General features: G+C 36.9%; 2 protein-coding genes across 2 annotated transcripts; one reads left to right on the top strand and one right to left on the bottom strand.

The window, feature by feature from the left end:
• Window positions 1-7356: 7356 nt before the first annotated feature.
• Window positions 7357-11683, top strand: LOC125228302 (pescadillo homolog). Its single transcript, XM_048132806.1, is given in 7 exon segments — window positions 7357-7506; window positions 7605-7838; window positions 8196-8567; window positions 8702-8825; window positions 8828-9424; window positions 9909-10105; window positions 11373-11683. Coding segments are annotated over 7 exon segments (1824 nt in total). The 5' UTR covers window positions 7357-7482; the 3' UTR covers window positions 11649-11683.
• Window positions 11684-13879: 2196 nt separating this feature from the next.
• Window positions 13880-20366, bottom strand: LOC125228101 (protein pelota). Its single transcript, XM_048132548.1, has 7 exons — window positions 20220-20366; window positions 19886-20129; window positions 19415-19669; window positions 18310-18532; window positions 17433-17625; window positions 15984-16090; window positions 13880-14643 (listed from the first exon to the last, which is right to left on the bottom strand). The coding sequence occupies exons 1-7, from the start codon at window positions 20258-20260 to the stop codon at window positions 14546-14548; spliced, it is 1161 nt and encodes a 386-aa protein (XP_047988505.1). The 5' UTR covers window positions 20261-20366; the 3' UTR covers window positions 13880-14545.
• Window positions 20367-20395: the final 29 nt, after the last annotated feature.

Below are 20395 nucleotides of genomic sequence, written 5' to 3' on the forward strand. Positions count from 1 at the left end.
ATTTTTTTCTTTTTTTCCGTGATTTTTAGTTGTAAAGTTGGTATTGCGCTTGTATCACTTCAGGTATCAATAACATTTGGTGCTATATTTTGCGGTATAGAACAAACTATTGATGATAAAGATATTGTGACCAATTTTTTATACATATATTTTACAATTAGCTAATCAGCGAAATAGTGTATAGTGGGCTTTATGGTTGCCACGGCCGCCATTGTTTTGGAAGCGGCCATGACACCATGGTCTGTCAAACTGTATTTGAATTTATTATTATGTATGATACACAGATATACAGACTACATCTCTGATATTATGATAGACAGACGTTAATATGCAAGTAGCGCTTTATTGACAACCGACACTTATGAACCTTTTAGATAAAAAATGGCACATGTAATGATCTATTGTTTTACCTTAAAGAGAGTATTTGCAAGTATGTAAGTAAGTTTGAGTAATGTTCTTCAATTTATGGTATTTATGGTTCCAAATCTCCTGAGGAGTCTCAGAGATACATTGGGCACTCGTTCAATACGCTAAGGAAATACCTTTCGTGAGCCCCTGACTTCGCCACGCGCCATTCTGAGAGCCAGTTCAGGTGCTACCCTTCAGCAATAACATTCTAATATTGGTAATGGGTTGTTAGACTCCAATGACTAATTTAATAAACATTGGCGAAAATTGCACCGGTGACCGGACTGAGACAGGGCATCTTTAGTGCATACATTTGTCTGGTTTAAGTTGTATTATTATTAGCAACGTGAATGAAGGTGATGTTGATTATCACAAATACACGTAATATAATGCGAATTACCAACATTTATCATTAGTGGCGACCGGTGGAACTAATTTGACGTATGAGAATTAAAACAAAAAAACTAAAACGAATTTTCTTCACAATTTTATCATCAAGTATTCTTGGATTTCTTACGTGCCAAATAAAGAATGTAGAAGGTTGGCGAAACCTGAAAAGTATTTTGACAGTGACATAAATGACATTGACAGCTGTGACATTGACGTATCTGTCGTAGTTTTTTTGGACTCGAATTAGCAATTTGAGTATAGGTATAATTAGCCATAAAGCTAAAGTTAAAGCGTTACAGGGAGATCAAAGTTAGTGTACAGATATATTTATTTTCACCGTGTTTTCACCATACCAACTGGTAAAGGCTCTCTTTGCTATTCGAAAACAGATAGCAAAATTGCATTTTATCCACAACAGCGCAAAGTAATTTCATACAAATTTTAACTTGATGTCTTAAGCTGACTGATAGATTTTACCTATTTGTTTTGAATCATAAATATTATTAACTTGATGGATTTGATTTATTTTGATGTTTTATAGTCAGTATTTTGTTCGTGTTAGTGTGGTGAAAAATTTTGTGTTTCACTCGGTGGCATAGATTACCTTCGTGCCTTGATATCCTCGCAACGCTCAAGATTCCACTTTTTGAACCACTCGCTACGCTCGCTTCAATATTGGAATCTTTCGCTTGCTCGGGTATCAATATTGGCACGTGCGGCAACTTTGCCCCCCTTGTAAAACAAATACCTAACTATTATTACATCAATTACATCACATATACACCTTGTACTACTTAAACTTAGCAAATTTTGGATGATGCAATAATGACATTGAACTAAATAAATAAGTAAGGTAAAATACCCCATAATGGACGGTGATGCCATTATGGACAAAAAAACACAAATCCTTAAAAATAAGTATCTAGAATAAGTTTCTAAAAACTGACGCCTATGTACCATAAACTAGAGTTGTAGAGCTGGTTAATTTTGAAGTTTCAATTAATTCGGTTATTTCTGAAGGATTTGGAGACAAGATAAAATTCACCAGTTTACTGAAAAAAATATCAAGACGAATTCTTAGTAATGTTGCTAAGAGAGATGAGTTCATGTATAAAATAATAAAAAAATAACGCACGGTGTAATCTTGAATGCGTTTACTTACTGCATTAAGCATGAGATAAGGTATAAAACATACTAGTTTGTTGCTCCAAAGATATAAAGAAATGACGTTATTTTGCGAGTGTCCATTACTGGACCCGAAAAACTGCCTACCTCCTATGATGGACAAGGAACAATTTACAAAACCAAAATTTACAAGAAACAATCCTATGTTAAAATAACCCAAACTAATTCTATTTATGGTGTATAAAATTGACTCATTGCGTATCAGTTGGCTTTAAAAGTAAAATTTTAAACTTATTTCACTGTCCATAATGGGGGATCATTACTGGAGAAATGCCGTCCATAATTGGAGAAAAAACACCTAGTTTTAATTTGTTAACTATGAAGAAACCAATAGGAGTATCTATTCTGCAATACGCTTGAAATGTAGAAGAAGGATAGGACATTCAAGATTTAACACGCTTGGCGGTAGAATTTTTACATTTATCAGTGAAATATCAAAAATAGGCGAATTTTTTCTTAAACTGTCCATGATTGGGTCCATTATATCGCTAATTGCTGCGACATGTTTCCAAAGTAGCTCGAAACATTATTTATTAATTATTTGAATATGTCTCACGAAAGTTTAACGTGTATGTATTGAAAATCCATCATCTTCTTCATTTTTTTTTTAAATTTATGTAGCGGTACCAAGAACTGATGATGTAGGCACTATTTCATTTTAACGGAGGAAGCGGGAGAGGAAAGCCGAAGAAAAGGTGGATGGACTGTGTGAGATATGATACGGTCTTCCCGACACTGACCTTAGTGGCAACCCTAGCGTAAAAGTGACTACTTAATGACTACATCGGGGTTTTGGGAGCGGGAGTGATTTACACTAGCTCAATAATGGTGAAAACGATAAAAGATAAACATTACTTTAACATTTCTAGGTACATTTGGAGCTAGTTACATAGTTAAATATATATTTCAGTAATTCAAATGACTATAGACAGAGTTACAAATACACGAATTCATTCCCGCTCCCAAAACCCCTGATATGGAACGAATGCAAATGACTGATGAGATGACGTCCGATAGAGATAGCAAAGACAACCCAACTACAAAATTAAAATTTTGAAAAACCCACGACATAGTGGACCGATTTTCATGAAACATGGCTAAGAACACTCCCGACTAACCCAGCTTTCAAACAAAAAAACTAAATCTAAATCGGTTCATCCGTTCGGGAGCTACGATACCACAGACAGACACACACACAGACAGACAAACAGACAGACACGTCCAACTTATGACACCCTGTCGTTTTTGCGTCGGGGGTTAATCAGCTTTCAGACAAAAAAAAACTAAATCAAAATCGGTTCATCCGTTCGAGAGCTACGATGCCACAGACAGACACACACACAGACAGACAGACAAACAGACAGACAGACAGACAGACACGTCCAACTTATGACACCCCGTCGTTTTTGCGTCGGGGGTTAAAAAAGACATGTTGCGCCGACCCCAAGTAATTAAGATAAGGGCAAGCGAATGATAATGATGATGAATGAATGAATTTTGACAAAGGAATGACGATCTTTGTACCTAAGTCATCATACCTAATGGAAAACGTGTAGGTACCTGCATAGTGTAAAACAAGGTCGCTTATTCCCGCTGTCTGTCCGTCCTTACATAGATCTTTAAAAGTATGCAACGGATTTTGATGCGGTTTTTAACCCCCGACGCAAAAATGACGGGGTGTTATAAGTTTGATGTGTCTGTCTGTCTGTCTGTTTGTCTGTCTGTGTGTGTGTCTGTCTGTGGCATCGTAGCTCCCGAACGGATCAACCGATTTCGATTTAGTTTTTTTTGTTTGAAAGCTGAGTTAGTCGGGAGTGTTCTTAGCCATGTTTCATGAAAATCGGTCCACTATGTCGCGGTCGGGGGTTTTTTCAAAATTTTAATTTTGTGGTTAGGTTAGGTTATTTATAATAGATAGTGATTCAAGAGGAAGAAGCATATATTACACGATACCCATGCAAAGCCGGGGTGGGTGGCTAGTTCTTTATAAAATTGTGTTGGCCAATTTCAACTCATTCTTATCAATAAAATTTAATTATACTTCGGTACGTGATATTTTTTTATGTGTTTAATATCTTTATGATCTTTGATCTTGTATTGTGCATCACGTAAACGCCTACGTAATTGCAGAAGTGCAGTCGACAAGTCGATTTTTAAAAGCATGTTATTTTAACCCACTTAAACTGCAGAGTAAGGAAATGTATGCATTGTAAGAAATAACCTATGTTTGTCAGTTAGGTACCTATTGAAAAAAAAAATAAACGGATACTGATGGAAACATATTTCATGTTTAGGTACTTATTATAATAAATAACCAATTTGTAACCTATACGTAACCGTACTAAAATTAAACTTTAGAAATGTATGTGTAACGCTAATATAGTAGGTAGACTAAACTGTATAACAGGGAGCAAAGTGACATATTAAGACGATACGGTAGGGGTCAATTCTCCATACAAACGCTCTCGACTATTTCCTCCCTGGTTTTTGAAGATAGAGCAATGATTTTTTCAACACAGATTGTTATTATTTTTATCTGTGTCGGACCGTTTTGACTTTTTTGATATTCTGCTTTTTAAAGATTCTAGAGCCAATCAAAAATATCTAAAAACGGCCTTTTTCATTGTGGCGCAAAAAAAGGTGTGATACTCAAGATTGGAAACAATTAACCAAAAAACTAAACGGTCCGACATAGATTATTTCATTGTTATTCAGATTCTCAAATTTCGTTCAGATTGATTAAGTTTTGAAGGAGGAAAGAGTCGAGAGCGGAACCTCGATTTAAAAGATTTTTTTGAAATATCTTTTGACTGAGTTATTCTTAATGGTCAATTTTTTTTCGATAAATCTAGTTGATAACACTTGTATATTTAACTAAAATTCCCAAGTTGAAAGGGGGGCTCCTTTCTATTTTAGCATTTTCGCTACCGTATCCTCTTAAGGCGAGGACGTTTATTGTCTGTGAGCGAAGCGAAGATTTTTATAATTTACTCCCGGTTATCTATTATTATAAAAAATATACTATTATTCTAAAAAATACGGAACCCTAAAAATGAGCGTAGAGAGGGATTCGGTCTGAGTGCCCATTCGGCCAAGGTGGAAATAATTTTGCTGCCATATTAATTTGTCATAATTATCATATTACATATATCTACTGTTACTACATTTTCTATGTGGACAATATTAGGCATGTACCTATGTCTACATTGTCTACCAAGAAAAGTCTGGATTTCACAATTTTGCACATAAATTGCAACAGAATTACGTTACAGATAATAGACAAAAATTACGACCTAGGCTTTTTATTCTTCAGTGCGATAACAAGCACCTCTTAGGTAGATTAGGTACTCGTACTTATTTATAGTTTTAAAATAATATCAATGTTGTTTATTATGAATGTAATGCCTCAGTGTTTACAAACAAATGCGTGCTTAGATAAACTGTAGATACCTAGTATTTAGATAAAACCAATATCTGAAGATACGTTAACGAATTTATCAGTATTGGTTAACCCGCAATAAGTATTCTTACAATATTTAATTGATAACCCTTTCACAACTTTCCAATGCGTGGATTTATCACTGACTCATCTAAAAAAATACGTGCCGTCTAAAAATCAAAAACTGAATCATGTAAGAATAATCTAAGAAATAACCTATCTTCATCTTGATATTTATGTTGTAATGTAGTCAACTATCAGTTACACTTCCTTTAAAACGCAGCATTTCCAGTTAAAATTGTCATTCAAAGTGTCTGAGTCATTAATCAATAAGTTATTATTTAAAAAATAATGTTTAAGGAATTAGCGGTTCTTGTACTAGCTGTTTCCTCTGCAAGAGGGCATCTAGCATGGCCTGGAGGCGATTTCCAGGCAGTACAGGGACTCTACATTAAGCCCTCTGGCGATGGAACTACAGGAGATCTCTACGTAGCGGCCACGGAAGACAACGGAGTCAGTTCTCAGTGGTTAACCGACCAGCCAGTCAACTTCTTAGCAGCTGGATCACATCCCCAGCCTTCCACTCTGCCTTTGTTTTCAGCGCTGTCGAGTAACGCTTTACCGCTTGACGAATCAACTAATCATAAGCGTGCCGCTATAACAGGTTCAAAGTACGGCTACGGGCTTCCTGAATCTGGTTACTCGCCTTACGGCTATGCTGGTATTCAGTCTCCTAAGCCCGAAGCAGCTCCGGCCCCCACTACCAAGCCAGAGGCTTCTACGATTGCCTCGGGTTCTGCTGTTCCCCACTATCCCTACAATTACTTGTACCCTCATATGGTACAGGCGGCATACGCAAGCGCTTTGAAGGTCCTGAAAGACGCTGGTGTAGGCAGCGAGGACAAGTCTAATAACAACGCGGCTACTCCGTACCCGGCGTCTTATTGGCCGGCTTCCTACTACCCTATGCAGTACATAATGATGGACCCCGCTGCTTGGGCGAAACAGCATGCTGCCGCCTTAACGACCACAACGGCTGCAACTCCAGTAGAATCTGAAGAAGAAACTACAAAGTTTGAATGAGATATTTGACAATGGTCTAGGTTTAATAATTTATTCGCATTTACTTTAATAATTTATTATTTCTCTTTCATTTGAATAAAAGACAAAAATATTTGAGTGGTTTAATTTGAATTCTTAATAGGTACCTTATTTGAAACTTTTTGTGTGTGTAATACTTTTATGTATCTATTTATCTATCGTAGACGATTAAACCGAGACTATGCGGTTTTGCCATAGCCTCATGAAAAACATAGTACCGAAATGCACCAAAAGCGTATAATATTATAATTATTTAATAGGTACTACTATACTAATAAATTTATAATGGTTACTGGGATTTTCTATGGTGACTCCTAATTTTGCTTGCACACGGCGCATACCAAGGGTGCCTAGGGCGGGAGCGAGTAAAAGCGCAGACTACTTGTTCCAGTTGCCTTACATACGTAACATACTGCTATTATTTATTTATTACCCATTTATAATAGGTATGTATTTTTAAATTTGAACTTGATCACTATCAATAGAGTTAAAACCGCCATGTATGGCTTCAGATGAAAATTAAATAAAGAGTTAATTTATTACATCAAGTTACATAGCTTTTTAATAACGATGTTTCACAAAACTTTAAACGCATGCTGTTTTCCTATACCAAGTTATGACAATAGTAATCGCATTCGGAGACATTTTGTACATTTATATCGATCAAATCTTGCTCAAATAACACCATAAATATAATAAATTACATTAATTTGTAATCGACGCTTATTTTAGTTATTTTTATATTCAAATCGATGGATTTATTCATCCCGGCTAGACTGGACTTAACGTTTTTTTCTTTTTAATATTTGACTGGCAACACTAAGCGATCCTTTTGTCAAAATGACGTTTTAAGTACTGCGCATGTTGCAGAAATAAATGAAAGTTTTACTTGAATAACATATAAAAAGTACATTAAAACATTAGAAAAGTATTACTAATTTATACATTCAACTACCAAAATGGTGTCAAAGAAGAAGAAGAAGGTTTGTTACAAAATATATTATCATAGTAATAAATAACCAACAAATGTTTAGCTCACACGTGTTTTTTGTGTACATTATCTAAAACCTTTATTTTACAGTATTCGTCCGGAGAGGGAGCTCAATTTATGTCCAGAAAAGCTGCATTAAAGAAACTGCAGCTCTCTCTTAAAGACTTCCGACGAATTTGCATTTTGAAGGGAATATATCCCAGAGAACCCCGCAACCGCAAGAGGGCCCAACAAGGTGCGGGTGGCATCAAAACACTATATCACACTAAGGACATCAAATTCTTGCTACACGAGCCTATAATATGGAAGCTGAGAGATTTAAAAGTAGGTACTCTGGGAATTGGACGCTGGAAGGATTTCCTGTCTTTATGAAACTCATAGATTGTTTTTTATTTTACAGTTGTTATTGATTTTAACTATGATGAATTCGTTCTGCATATTTTTTTCGTAAACATTCTAGCTCAAATATTGAGGTATGATCATTATATAAATATTACACAGATCAACTTAGCCCCAAACTAAGCAAAGCTTGTACTATAGCTGCTAAGCGACGATATACATATTTAAATAGATAAATACATACTTATATACTTAGAAAACATCCATGACTCAGGAACAAATATCTGTGCTCATCATTGTAATTTCTTTGGAATTTATGTTTGAATTTTTTTTGTGTTCAAGGTGTACCAACAAAAAATCCGCAAAGCAAGAGCTATGCGCGAATATGGACGGATGAGGAAGTACTTCCGAGACTACCCAGATATAAACATAGACCATATTGTAAAGGAAAGATACCCTACATTCATAGATGCCCTCCGAGATTTGGATGATTGCCTCACTCTGTGCTTCCTGTTCAGCACATTCCCGTCACTTAAAAAGGTGCCGAGAGATCAGTCTATGCTATGCAGGAGACTAACGGTGGAGTTCATGCATGCAGTCATTGCTGCGAAAGCATTGCGGAAAGTCTTTGTGTCTGTCAAAGGATATTATTATCAAGCTGAAATTGAGGGGCAGACTATTACATGGATTGTGCCACATCATTTCTCATTCCAGGTAATTAAAATACATTATTCTGTAAGATAACCAAACCTTCCATAGCTTTTGAATAGCCCGTCCATACAGAGTGAGGCATGCCACAAGGCAATTTTTTTTGTGTCTTAATTTTCATGGAGTTTTTTATTTTTCAGCCTCAAAGCAAGGATGAAGTAGACTTCAAAATCATGTCCACTTTTGTTGAGTTCTACATAATGATGCTTGGCTTTGTGAACTTCAAACTCTACCACTCCCTGAATTTGGTGTATCCTCCAAAACTGACTGCAGCATTCTCAGCAAGCTCGAGAAAGATCTCATTGATGAAAGAGCTTATGTAGCAGAGAGAATTGCCGCCATGAACATGTCTTTAGCCAGAGTAGCAGGCTCTAATGAAGCCGAAGAATTACCCGAAATTGACATATTCAACACAGAAGATGAAGACCCACAAAAACTTGAAGATGCAAAGCTTGAAGCTGAAAAAGTAAAGAAACTCAAAACCATGTTCAAAGGCCTAAAGTTTTTCATCAACAGGGAAGTCCCTAGGGAACCTCTGGTGTTCTTAATTCGCTGCTTCGGTGGTGAAGTGTCTTGGGATCGCAACATGTTTGTAGGGGCAACTTTTGACGAGTCAGATGAGACAATAAACTACCAGATTGTGGATAGGCCGAGTATGGACAAGCAGTTCCTTTCCCGCTACTACATACAGCCTCAGTGGGTGTTTGACAGCGTCAATGCGAGGACTCTGCTGCCGATCAACAAGTATTTGATGGGAGCCGTGCTACCGCCACACTTGTCTCCGTTCGTTGACAAGACTAAGGATCAAGTGTACATCCCGCCTGAGCAGAGAGCACTCAATGATCCTGACTATAAGCCTCCAAGTAAGTGTGTCAAATAACTAGTATAATTTTACTATAATGTACTATCAGCAGCAAAAGTGCATGGCGAATTTATCAATGAATTCATTCATAATTTCTCCATGCACTTTGCAGCTGATAGTACATTGCAGCCTAACTAATCGGAGTCTTTAGTCAACCAAGCTAACTCTACTGCAATATTATTAGAAGAGACCATGCAAATTATGTAGATTTTGTCATTCATGTTGACAAACAGATTTGTCAAATCTGACGTTTAACACTTTCGCAATCAAGAACCTGCCTGTGGGCACTTGTGAACTTTGCTCATATGCCAGAGAACCCGCTGCGAGGGTTCCCGCCATACAAGCGGACGCGGGATGATAAATTACGACCGTTTCTGACGTAGTGCGCCATTTTTTGTCTGGTAGTGAATGTTCTGGTAGTTAATATCATGAGAAGACAGAAATTTTAAATGTTTGAAGTGTATAAAGCATTTTTTTTTTCATAGATAATGAAGCCTCAGATGAGGACATCGAGGAAGCCAGTGATGAAGACAAGGAGGATACAGAGAAGAACTCCGATGAAGAGGGGGCCGAGGAAGCATTGACCCGGCAGTACCAGGAGGAGGTGGCTGAGGAGTCTTCTTCCGAAGACGAGGAAGGCGATGACGAGGAAGTGGAGAAAAAGAAATTGGCGAAGGAAAAGGTACAATATTTAAAAATAACCTATTGGATATAGACCAAGTTAACTCTGCTTCTGGTAGTATAATTTTAAATCTTAAACTTGAAAGCCTGTGTGGTGACGGGTTAAGAATTTCACCACCCCCTTTCTTCCCGTGGGTGTCCTAGAAGGCGACTATGGGATACGGGTTAAATTGTGGCGTAGGCGAGAGGCTGGCAACCTGTCACTGCAATGTCACAGTTTCGTTTTCTTTCAACCCCTTATTTGCCAAGAGGCACTGAAGCTTTAGTAGTTTCATATGTTCTGCCTACCCCTTTATGGGATACAGGCGTGATTGTATGTATGTTGTATGTAAACTTGAAAATGATGTTCAAAGTAACCCATTACTGCCTGCAGCAGGAGAATTAGCTTGGCCTTAGCATTTTTAATAGTCAACCATAGGTAATGAAGATTATACAATTGAGATTGAAAAGGCGTAAGGTAAGGTGTGGGAAGATTGAAGGGTTTTTCTCGAGGGATAAGGATGAAATATGTTCCGTATATCGAAGCACTATTGGCGGCTTTTTATTAAGGTTCCGTAGTCAACAAGGAACCCTTATAGTTTCGCCATGTCTGTCTGTCCGTCCGTCCGTCCGTCCGTCCGTCCGTCCGTCCGTCCGTCCGTCCGTCCGTCCGTCCGTCCGCGGATAATCTCAGTAACCGTTAGCACTAGAAAGCTGAAATTTGGTACCAATATGTATATCAATCTCGCCAACAAAGTGCAAAAATAAAAAATGGAAAAAAATGTTTTATTAGGGTACCCCCCCTACATGTAAAGTGGCGGCTGATATTTTTTTTCATTTGAACCCCACGTGTGATATATTGTTGGATAGGTATTTAAAAATGAATAAGGTTGTACTAAGATCGTTTTTTGATAATATTTATATTTTCGGAAATAATCGCTCCTAAAGGAAAAAAAAGTGCGTGCCCCCCACCCCTCTAACTTTTGAACCATATGTTTAAAAAATAAGAAAAAAATCACAAAAGTAGAACTTCATAAAGACTTTCTAGGAAAATTGTTTTGAACTTGATAGGTTCAGTAGTTCTTGAGAAAAATACGGAAAACTACGGAACCCTACACTGAGCGTGGCCCGACACGCTCTTGGCCGGTTTTATCTTACCCTGCAAGAAAAACCCCTCAATCTACCTTACCTTATATGTATTTTGTTTCTATTCAAACACAAGACTACCATCCAACATTAAGCAGTCTATTATGTAATATTAATAAATATTTGCATAATTTATTTTCCAGAAAAAGGCCATGGCAGTCACAGCGGGCGTAACTCACAAAGAACATCCCTATCAAAAAGAAATAGAGGACAAACAAGCCTTCCGGCTTCGCGAGAAACTCGTCCGCAAGAAGCACAGAAACCTGTACAAGAGCATGAAGGCAGGCCAAGAAGCGCGCAAGAAGGAAATCTGGCTGCTTAGGAAGAAGAGGCGTCTCCATGATGAGAAAGTGAAGGATGAAAAGAAAACTGCGAAGCGGAAACAGAAGATACAGGCTTTGGAGGCCGCCATGGCTTAATTGTTGCTAAATGATAATAAAGTACTGGAAGGTCATTGGTGTTTTTTTAAGTTGAAATAGCAACAAATAGGGCCCGGTCCAATATCTCTCCTGACTCTCGCGTAGGTACATCTTACGACCTTCCACTCAATTGGACAGGCCCTGTACCTGACCTGTAAGCCCCTCTGTTATTTTGATGGTTCATCCATACTAATATCTATATGGGTAAAGTGTGTATGACTGTATGTCTGTTTCTGCGTCTTTCACGGCAAAACAATATTACATCCCATCCATTCCCTTATATACGCCATACATTATTTGAATCGAGTTTGAATCACTCGCTAGATGGCGCTGTTCCGAGCAGTAAAAATCCTGAACAGAATCACAGAATATATTAATCAATAGTAGATCTGTGTAAGAATGTCCTATATGGTTTTTATTTAAGCATCATTAGACATTCCACACGCGAACATCGCATATTATGAACCTTAAAAAAATCTCGCGACATAAAGTACCAATAGAAAATGCGAACGTGCGTTTCGTGAGAACGCGCGCCACCCCTGAGTAGGCCGCGAACTCGCGGCCGCCAGCATGTACTTGTAGCGCGGCGATAGAATCGCGGAGTGAGCCGCCCCTGACAGAATTTAAATTGTTATCAAAGTAACAACTCACTGGATAGCGCCGTTTTAGTAAAAATCCTGAATCTCGTTCGTAGACTTTCTCTCAAATCCGTTGCATAGTCGCCACGGTGCGACGACATATATATTACAAAGTAAAGTGTATGCAGCAGTAATCAGTAGCTAAATCATGCTAAAACTCACAAATAATGCTAACTATTGTATTTGACCACAAACAACAGGAAGATAAATAAAAAATTAGCCCTGAGTTTTATAGTATAATTATTTAAATATTTAAATAATTACAGTACGCTCATGAGTTGACAACAGTACATAAACATACAACTATGCGTACATTTGATATTTATAACAATAAGAGTCAATGCAATAAGAGTCAATTAGTCGTCAGACAGCAACAACAGAACAATATTCCGACACGAAATAATAACAACGATTGAAAATTACATTATGTTTCACAATTATTAAACAATATCTTTTTAACATCATACAGTGTCTTTTCAGCGTTGAGCCTTCCTCTATGTGGTGAATTGTAACACTCGCCAGTTGCAATATTTTGTTTAAATAATACCAGTACCAGACATAGATATGATAAATGTATACATTAGGGTAAGTAAAATATTCACGCCAACTTTCATACCTTTATGAAAAAGTATTTTAAAGTAATAGCGTATATCTTATGTGAGCATTTCTTTTTTTTTGCCACATTTTTTTTATTTTGATTTTTTTAGGGAATTTTAGGTCAATTGTACTCAGAATCACGAGTACTTTCAATCTCACTGGGAGACAAAAAGTGTCCCAGAATTTCCATACATTTTTGTTACCCCACACAGGTACGGAAAATTGTAACAAAATAAGAAAAAATCGTATGGGAAATTTTTTTAACTACTAGGATTGAAAAAGCTAGTGATTCTGAGTAGAAATACCATTTTTTTTTTTTCAAAAATATCACATTTCATAAAAGTGGCGAAAAAAAAAAGAAATGCTCAGAACACTGTATGAATATCAGACGAGCAAACCTTTGTGTGTAGTCAGCGACAGAAGAAGCTAAGCGGGCAAGGTATTAAATAAATAAATATTGGGGACACCTTACACAGATCAAATTAGCCCCAAACTAAGCAAAGCTTGTACTAAGGGTGCTAATGCTAAGCGACGATATACATACTTAAATATACAAGGTGCTCGCGAGGAACCCGCATAACTTGAACCACGCGTTTCTAAGGCAAAAAGAAAGAAAAAATGTTATATGAATATTAAAATTTTTCGCCAAAAAAAAAATTTTTTTTTTTTTTACTTTTTTGGACGTATTTTCACATAATTTTTTTTTTATCCATAAAGTTGGCAATTAAAATGAGTTCCTTCATTTCTTTTTCTAAAAACCAAATTATTTGGAAGTTTTTCTTGTCACATTTTGACATCTATCAATGACTACTGTGAGACTATGCTCCACAATTGCGCATCAGCGCCGTTAAGAAACCTTTTCTACTGAGTAACAATACGGAAATGTTTTTTTTAAATTGGCAATAACTCTGAAACTAGACGAAATCTAGAAAAGTTTATATGACATTTTAGTCTTAAAATGTGACCAAGAATATGCCGTTAAAGTTATATGGGTTCCTCGCGAGCACCTTGTATAAATACATACTTATATACATAGAAAACATCCAAGACTCAGGAACAAATATCTGTGCTCATCACACAAATTAATGCCCTTACCGGTATTCGAACCCAGGAACCGCAGCCTACTAAGTTCATTTCTTCAGGAGAGAGGATCAATACAACAGATGTTTCACAGCCATAATCACGATTATGATGACACTTTTAAGCAAATTATCTTACGCGTTCTGTTTTTGTAACAAAAAAAGGTGTTTATTGGTTCAAACTTTTATAAGGCATATGTGAGCGGCACGGGAAAACGTTCCACTTTGTCGTTTGCTATAAAGCCGCTTTGTCAGTTTATTCATATAAAAATATAAGTAAATCTCGCCTTAATGGTAACCGACAAAGTGAGACGTTTTACTAAACACACTCACATATGTGTGTCATCATAATATTAAATGTAAACTTTTCACTTAAAAAATGTTTCAATTCATGTGTCAATAAATGAATGACTGGTAGAGGATGCCATTTGGCATTAAATCCGTCATTTGCACATTTTTCTTTAGTTGTGCAATTAAGTTTAAATAAATATATATTCCCTCTACTTTATAAAGGTTTATAAACTCCTATACTGCTGCCGACTGCCAAAGTTTGTATATTTGAGCATTTTTCTTTGCTTAAAAATTAATCGGAATCTGAATCCTCATCTTCTTCGTCACTATCCTCTAACTCGGGCATCGGGAACCGCAGAATAGCTGCCACACCTGTCAGCTGATCCAGTTCTGAAAAAGATAAAGCTGTAATTAGGTATATATACAACTGGTGATTGACTATAACCATAAAGGAATAAGTAAGGGAATACATCAGTAAATGCGGGTTATTTGTATAGGCATAGTTAAGTGACATCTAGCGACAATCACGCGTCAAATAGCGTGAATTATCAGTACTAGATACTAGGTGGCAACTGTGTCTCGTCTGCCAAAAATTTAATATTAGAACAGTTTACAACTAATATTACAAGCAGAAGGAGTTGAAATCAGAATACTGATTAATACTATTGTAAATATTGTAATATTAGCTAAAAATTGGTGAGCATTAGATTTTTCGTTCGTCGCGACATCTGTTGACAAGTATAAGTAGTACTGATAATTTACGCTAGTTGACGCGTGATTGTCGCTAGATGTCACTTAACTATGCCTATACAAATAACCCGCATTTACTGATGTATGGAGTTACAACTCTTCCCTTACTTATTCCTCTATGATTATAACTGTGTTCTTGATCAAATTAAAAAGTAAAACTAATTTCCATATTAGAAATGACTTTAGGACAGATTTTTTTAAATGGCATACTGCAACAGGAATATACTAGCCCTCTTATTCATAAACGTTCACTAAAGTTATCAAGCGGATAAAGTTCGCTTGTCCCTTTCCGACGTACTGGTGTGATAGAAAGGGACAAACGAACTTTATCGGCTTGATAACTTTAGTGAACGTTTATCAATAAGGGGGTAGAGCTGCTGTTGCCATCAGATATATCGGAACAGCCAAGATGCTCAAAAAGAGGCGTATTCAGATATTTGCGAGCGCTTTGGTGGGTCTGATATAATTGATGGTAATTGTATTTCGCCCGATATAACGTATACCCGCAACTCTCTAAGGGGCCATCCACATATTACGTCACACCAAATTTCCAGTTTTTGGACCCAATGTCACGCTTTTTTGTAGCCCTTTAACATGGATTGTCACATTTAGTATGACCCGCCCTTCCCTCCTTACGCTGTGACGTTATGGATGACGCCTAATGGATAGAATGACTGACATAGTCTTACCGCGCAGGCAAGATACTGTTACGGCCATCCTGTACAGTACATCTTGTGTAAAGTCGCCGTCAATAGAATTTGTGAACAATGTAAACAAACCTTGTAGTCAAAATGTCTTTAATTTCCGTTCTAACTCATCAGATACCGGCTAAATCCATGTGTTATTTAATCAATTCATATCACATTATGATCCTCAACCTTTAAAATACTAAAATTGTGCTAAAATATTGATATTTTATATAATGGTTTGTTTACACTGTTGACAATTTCTATTGACAGCGATTTTAGTTTACAACTTACGTTCACCAGAAACGTGCATGCTCGAGAATATCCTGACATCTCCACCATTATCTCTCACTGAGTCGACCAGCGCAACATACTCCTTCCTCTTCTGAATGTCTTGACATCTGTAAACAAGATTTAAACTGGAAAATTAAAGTCTAAACAAATTAATTATAGGGCATTGTGGCGATTTCTCGTGTCCAGATAAATAAATGTTTATGATGCTTAGATTTTGGTAGTTATGGCATTCTTTGTATGTCTAAGGCGTTTAACCCTTCCTCTGTGTCTGTCAAAAAATTGTCATAAAATAATTAACTTTGATATATTATTTTAACAAATCTACCAAAACGACCTATGCTATTGGCCCTAAAATCTATAATTGTATCCCCGAACAAATAACCGCTATATCCAATGATAATGTATTTTACAATAAATTAAAAAAATGGCTTATTGATAATGCCTTCTATGACATCAATGAATTCCTTGAAATGTAATATTTAGCGCGATAATGTATTTAAATTATTTAAATTATATAGAACACATTTATAAATTTTATAATTTAATTCTTAGAGTAATAAGAATTACTTAGTAATAATGAATGTTTATGTTTCTGACGTGTAATGTATAAATATGCAATATCAATAAATATGAATATGAATATGAATATGAATAAAGTCCAACGCCTTATGTTAGGATCCTTATAAAACACAGACGAAGGATTAAGCTATATACCGCAAAGCAAATATTGTTATTATTATTATTTCGTTTTAGACAGGCAGCTGATGCCGGTACGTCTAAATCATAGTCCACTTTGCACGATTTCACTACTTAGATAGTTTGTCTAGTCTATTTTTAAATTGATTAACACTGGTAGAGTTCACAAGTTCAGAGGGCCACTAAAAAAGGCGCGAAATTCAAGTTTTCTATGGACGATAAAGCTTCGCCCCACATTTTCAATATTTTTTTAAAGTGTTATGGCTCGTCGATGATTCCGCGACGTCAAAGTTTAGGAAGTCACGCGCTTTTATTTTTTTTTTTATTTTATTTTATTTATCGTTTATGAAGACAAATGGCCGGTGTGCCCTACATTTCTCAAATTTCTCGCCTTCTTTAGTGACAGTATGCCGATAGTACACTATCATATATAATATACTAGCTTTTCACTACTTTGAAAAAAAACTTGTATCTTCTTCTGTCAATGAAAAGAAAAATGTAATAAGTATGTATGAAATGCATATAGACTTACTGCGTTTTAACTTTGAGGAGCAGTGTGAGATACGAGATTTTTTCAAAGTAGTGACGATATATATGATCATAGGTCAGTATGCCTCCCTTTTACTCCAACGTGAAGAAAAAGGACGGCATGTTGTCTATTATCATGTCTATATGACAGTGTAATATCAGCCGTTCTCAGGTATTCTTTTGAAGAAGTGGTTTAAAATTTTTATACCAAAAGCAAATACAAACCTAAACAGCTTATCAGATATCATCAGGACCTCAATAGCCTGGGCCTCATTAGCTCTCTCAACATGCTTCTTCCCGTAGAAAGCCTTAGCTGGTTCCAGCTGAAGCATAGTGTAGAAACTCTCCAAGAGTTTCACTTCGCTTGCTGCTTTTGTGTCGGAGATTTTTGCCATCACTGCAGGCTCTTGAAGAACCTCTGAAATTACGACAAACAAAAATTGACTACATCATGCAATAACACATACTACCCTGAATTTTTGGGGACCTAACATTAAGTAGTTTATACAACAAAAATCAGCTGGATTGCATTTACAGTATTTACACACATCTATATATCCAGCTGGCCTAACAAAGGTGATAATACTGATAATCACTTACGCTACGAAACCTGTGTGTCTCACGCTACCCTATTAGTGTAACAGTTAGAGCGGTTTCGAATATAAGATCCGTCAAAGCCGTAGAACTATTTGTATGGTACTTTACTTTACGCACTACATCCAAACTCCATCACCCAATGGACTATGCAGGACATCTGAAGCACAGTATAATAAAAAGTACTATCGTACAGTATGGCCACTCCCGCTCCCCGAAGTGCCGCCCACACCCTCTCAGTTACCTCACAGTTACCGCCTGTCAAAAACGTGAACAGTAGACCTGTCATATTTCACTCATACAAGCATACTACGTGTTCACCTACACGAGCTTAGACTGTGTGCTAGGAACGCGTCCCTTTCATATATTTGATCGCCAGTGTCCGAGGTGTGTCTGAAGAATGACGGTCATTCCTCAGATGTCGTGCATAGTACAATACAAACTACAAATAAATAGTTCTACATTAGTAAGTCAAGTAACTCAACTTAAAAACATAACAATGACATACCTTTTAAAGAATGTTTGAACCCTGATGATGCTTTCACCAGCAGGAACTTGCTCTTATTATCAATAAGAAGCTTGTTATCAGTTTTAATGGCTTGCTGCATCATGTATTCGAAGAACTGGTCCTTAACGAAACCAGGAGATGCAATGATTACACACTTCACGATGGAGAAGTCTATGTGCCGGAGAATTCCTTGCATCACTGCATCGTAAAACTTGTTTAGGCCCTGGAATTAACAATTTTGTATTAGGCTTGTGTCGTTCACGAACTATGAACTGTTAGGAATAAAATCCCATCAATGACCGAAATGAACTGAATCTTTCCGTGCTCTGTGAATCGGTCTTTGCTCATTTAGTTCAGTATAGGATCGGCGAGCGCGAGCGGTTTGGATCAAGAAAGAGTCTGTGACGGCGCCGACCGGGAGCGAGGTATTTAGCAAAGCGACACAAAAACGTCAAGTTTTCATATTAAGCTTCGGTTACTTACAACCTTTCGGCCCGGAATTGTTATTGTCTGTGGAATATTCGTATCATTTTGACACTAGTTGGTCCCATTCGTTCTGATCTTTCTGACCGTAGTGGTCGCTGGTCTGACTGAACTAAATGAGCAAAGACCTAAAAGAGCGAACTAGTTCGTGGGAGCGATTGAACGAGATCGGAGCGCTCCGATCAACGAACGAAACGGCACAAGCCTATTTTGTATGTTGAATAAAGTATTTAAAAGTTACAGTTTTTTTTTGTTATTGTGCTTATGTATCTGTTTTTCATAGTTATTCTTGATTGTAGGACAAAAGCAATGATGAACAGTCTAGTAAAATAAAGGCTTGTGAAAGCCAGGGTTTTTTTTTACTTTTCGAAAATACTAGTATCAATAAAAAATTTACAGAGAGGAGACTTCACCCATGCCTGAACTTCTCTGTGCATATGCAATGCCACTGTCTAAATTAAGTAGTCTATTTCCCAAATAGGAAGTAGGTTTAGTACTTTACAAGTGGCTTATTTTCTATATATTGTAGGATTTTTTACACAGATTTATCGAGCCTCATGCTAAATTTAAGAAGTATTTTAATTTATTCACACCTAATTCTCAGAGAATTTCACTCATATACCTTTTCATGTTGTTGTACAAATCCTTTCCGTTTCCTAGGAATAGTGATATCAATCTTCGACCGCACTAAAGTCATGGACGGTGTGATGAGGCACACATGAGCCAGTCCCTCCTGCATCACCACTGCAGCAACGTCAGCATTGGCTGCCGGGTCGCACGCCATCTCCACTCGCTCCAGGGCCACGGAGTCCCATAGTGCTTTTTGTAAATTAAACTTCCTGTTTAGTTCTAAGTCTAAAGTGTGGTATGCGCCCATCTGAAACGATTAATAATGTTATTTTTAGTATAAATTTAAACTATTTCATAGCATCATTGTCAGTTTTGTAAATTCCATAATTTAATTTGTTAGATGCATGATCCTAATCAAGATTCTAAACACTCTTTATTCAAATTCCAGAGGTTTAATTAGGGCCAATGTGAGAAGTCATGGCGAACATTTCACGATATATGTGTATAGTGGATATTAAATTACCTTGACATACTGGTTCTCCACAACATTTCGTCCTTTCAACCGTAGCACACATGCTTGAGTATCAAAGTCTATTGTCTCCACATTTATAGTCAAAGTTGTCCTAACTCTGTTACTAGTAGACGAACCAGTAGCTGATTCTGTTTGTACTTTACGTACGGTCGAGGCAGTCACAATATCTCCCTCAGAAATGAGATTGTACGCGTGCCATATGTCTTCTGGCTCTTCAGGGGTGAGGCTGATGCTCCTGTAATCACAAACAGGTATAATTTCTAAGATAAAAACAGCGAAATGTAGAAAATACACAGGAATAGTCAGCAGCGCAATTGAACCTTACCCGCACCCATCTTTTTCGATGTTTTTGTGATTTAACTTCATCTTCGGATTCTTGGGAACCGTCGCTTATATTAATCCATCCTAGGTTTTCATTTAATAATTTTACGGCCACATTAAATTAATGCTATTTGCGCCATCTGCTACAACACAATCAGTCAATCACGAAAGGCAGACGGC

Source organism: Leguminivora glycinivorella, chromosome 7 (assembly GCF_023078275.1).
Source record: "Leguminivora glycinivorella isolate SPB_JAAS2020 chromosome 7, LegGlyc_1.1, whole genome shotgun sequence".
Lineage (NCBI taxonomy): Eukaryota > Metazoa > Arthropoda > Insecta > Lepidoptera > Tortricidae > Leguminivora > Leguminivora glycinivorella.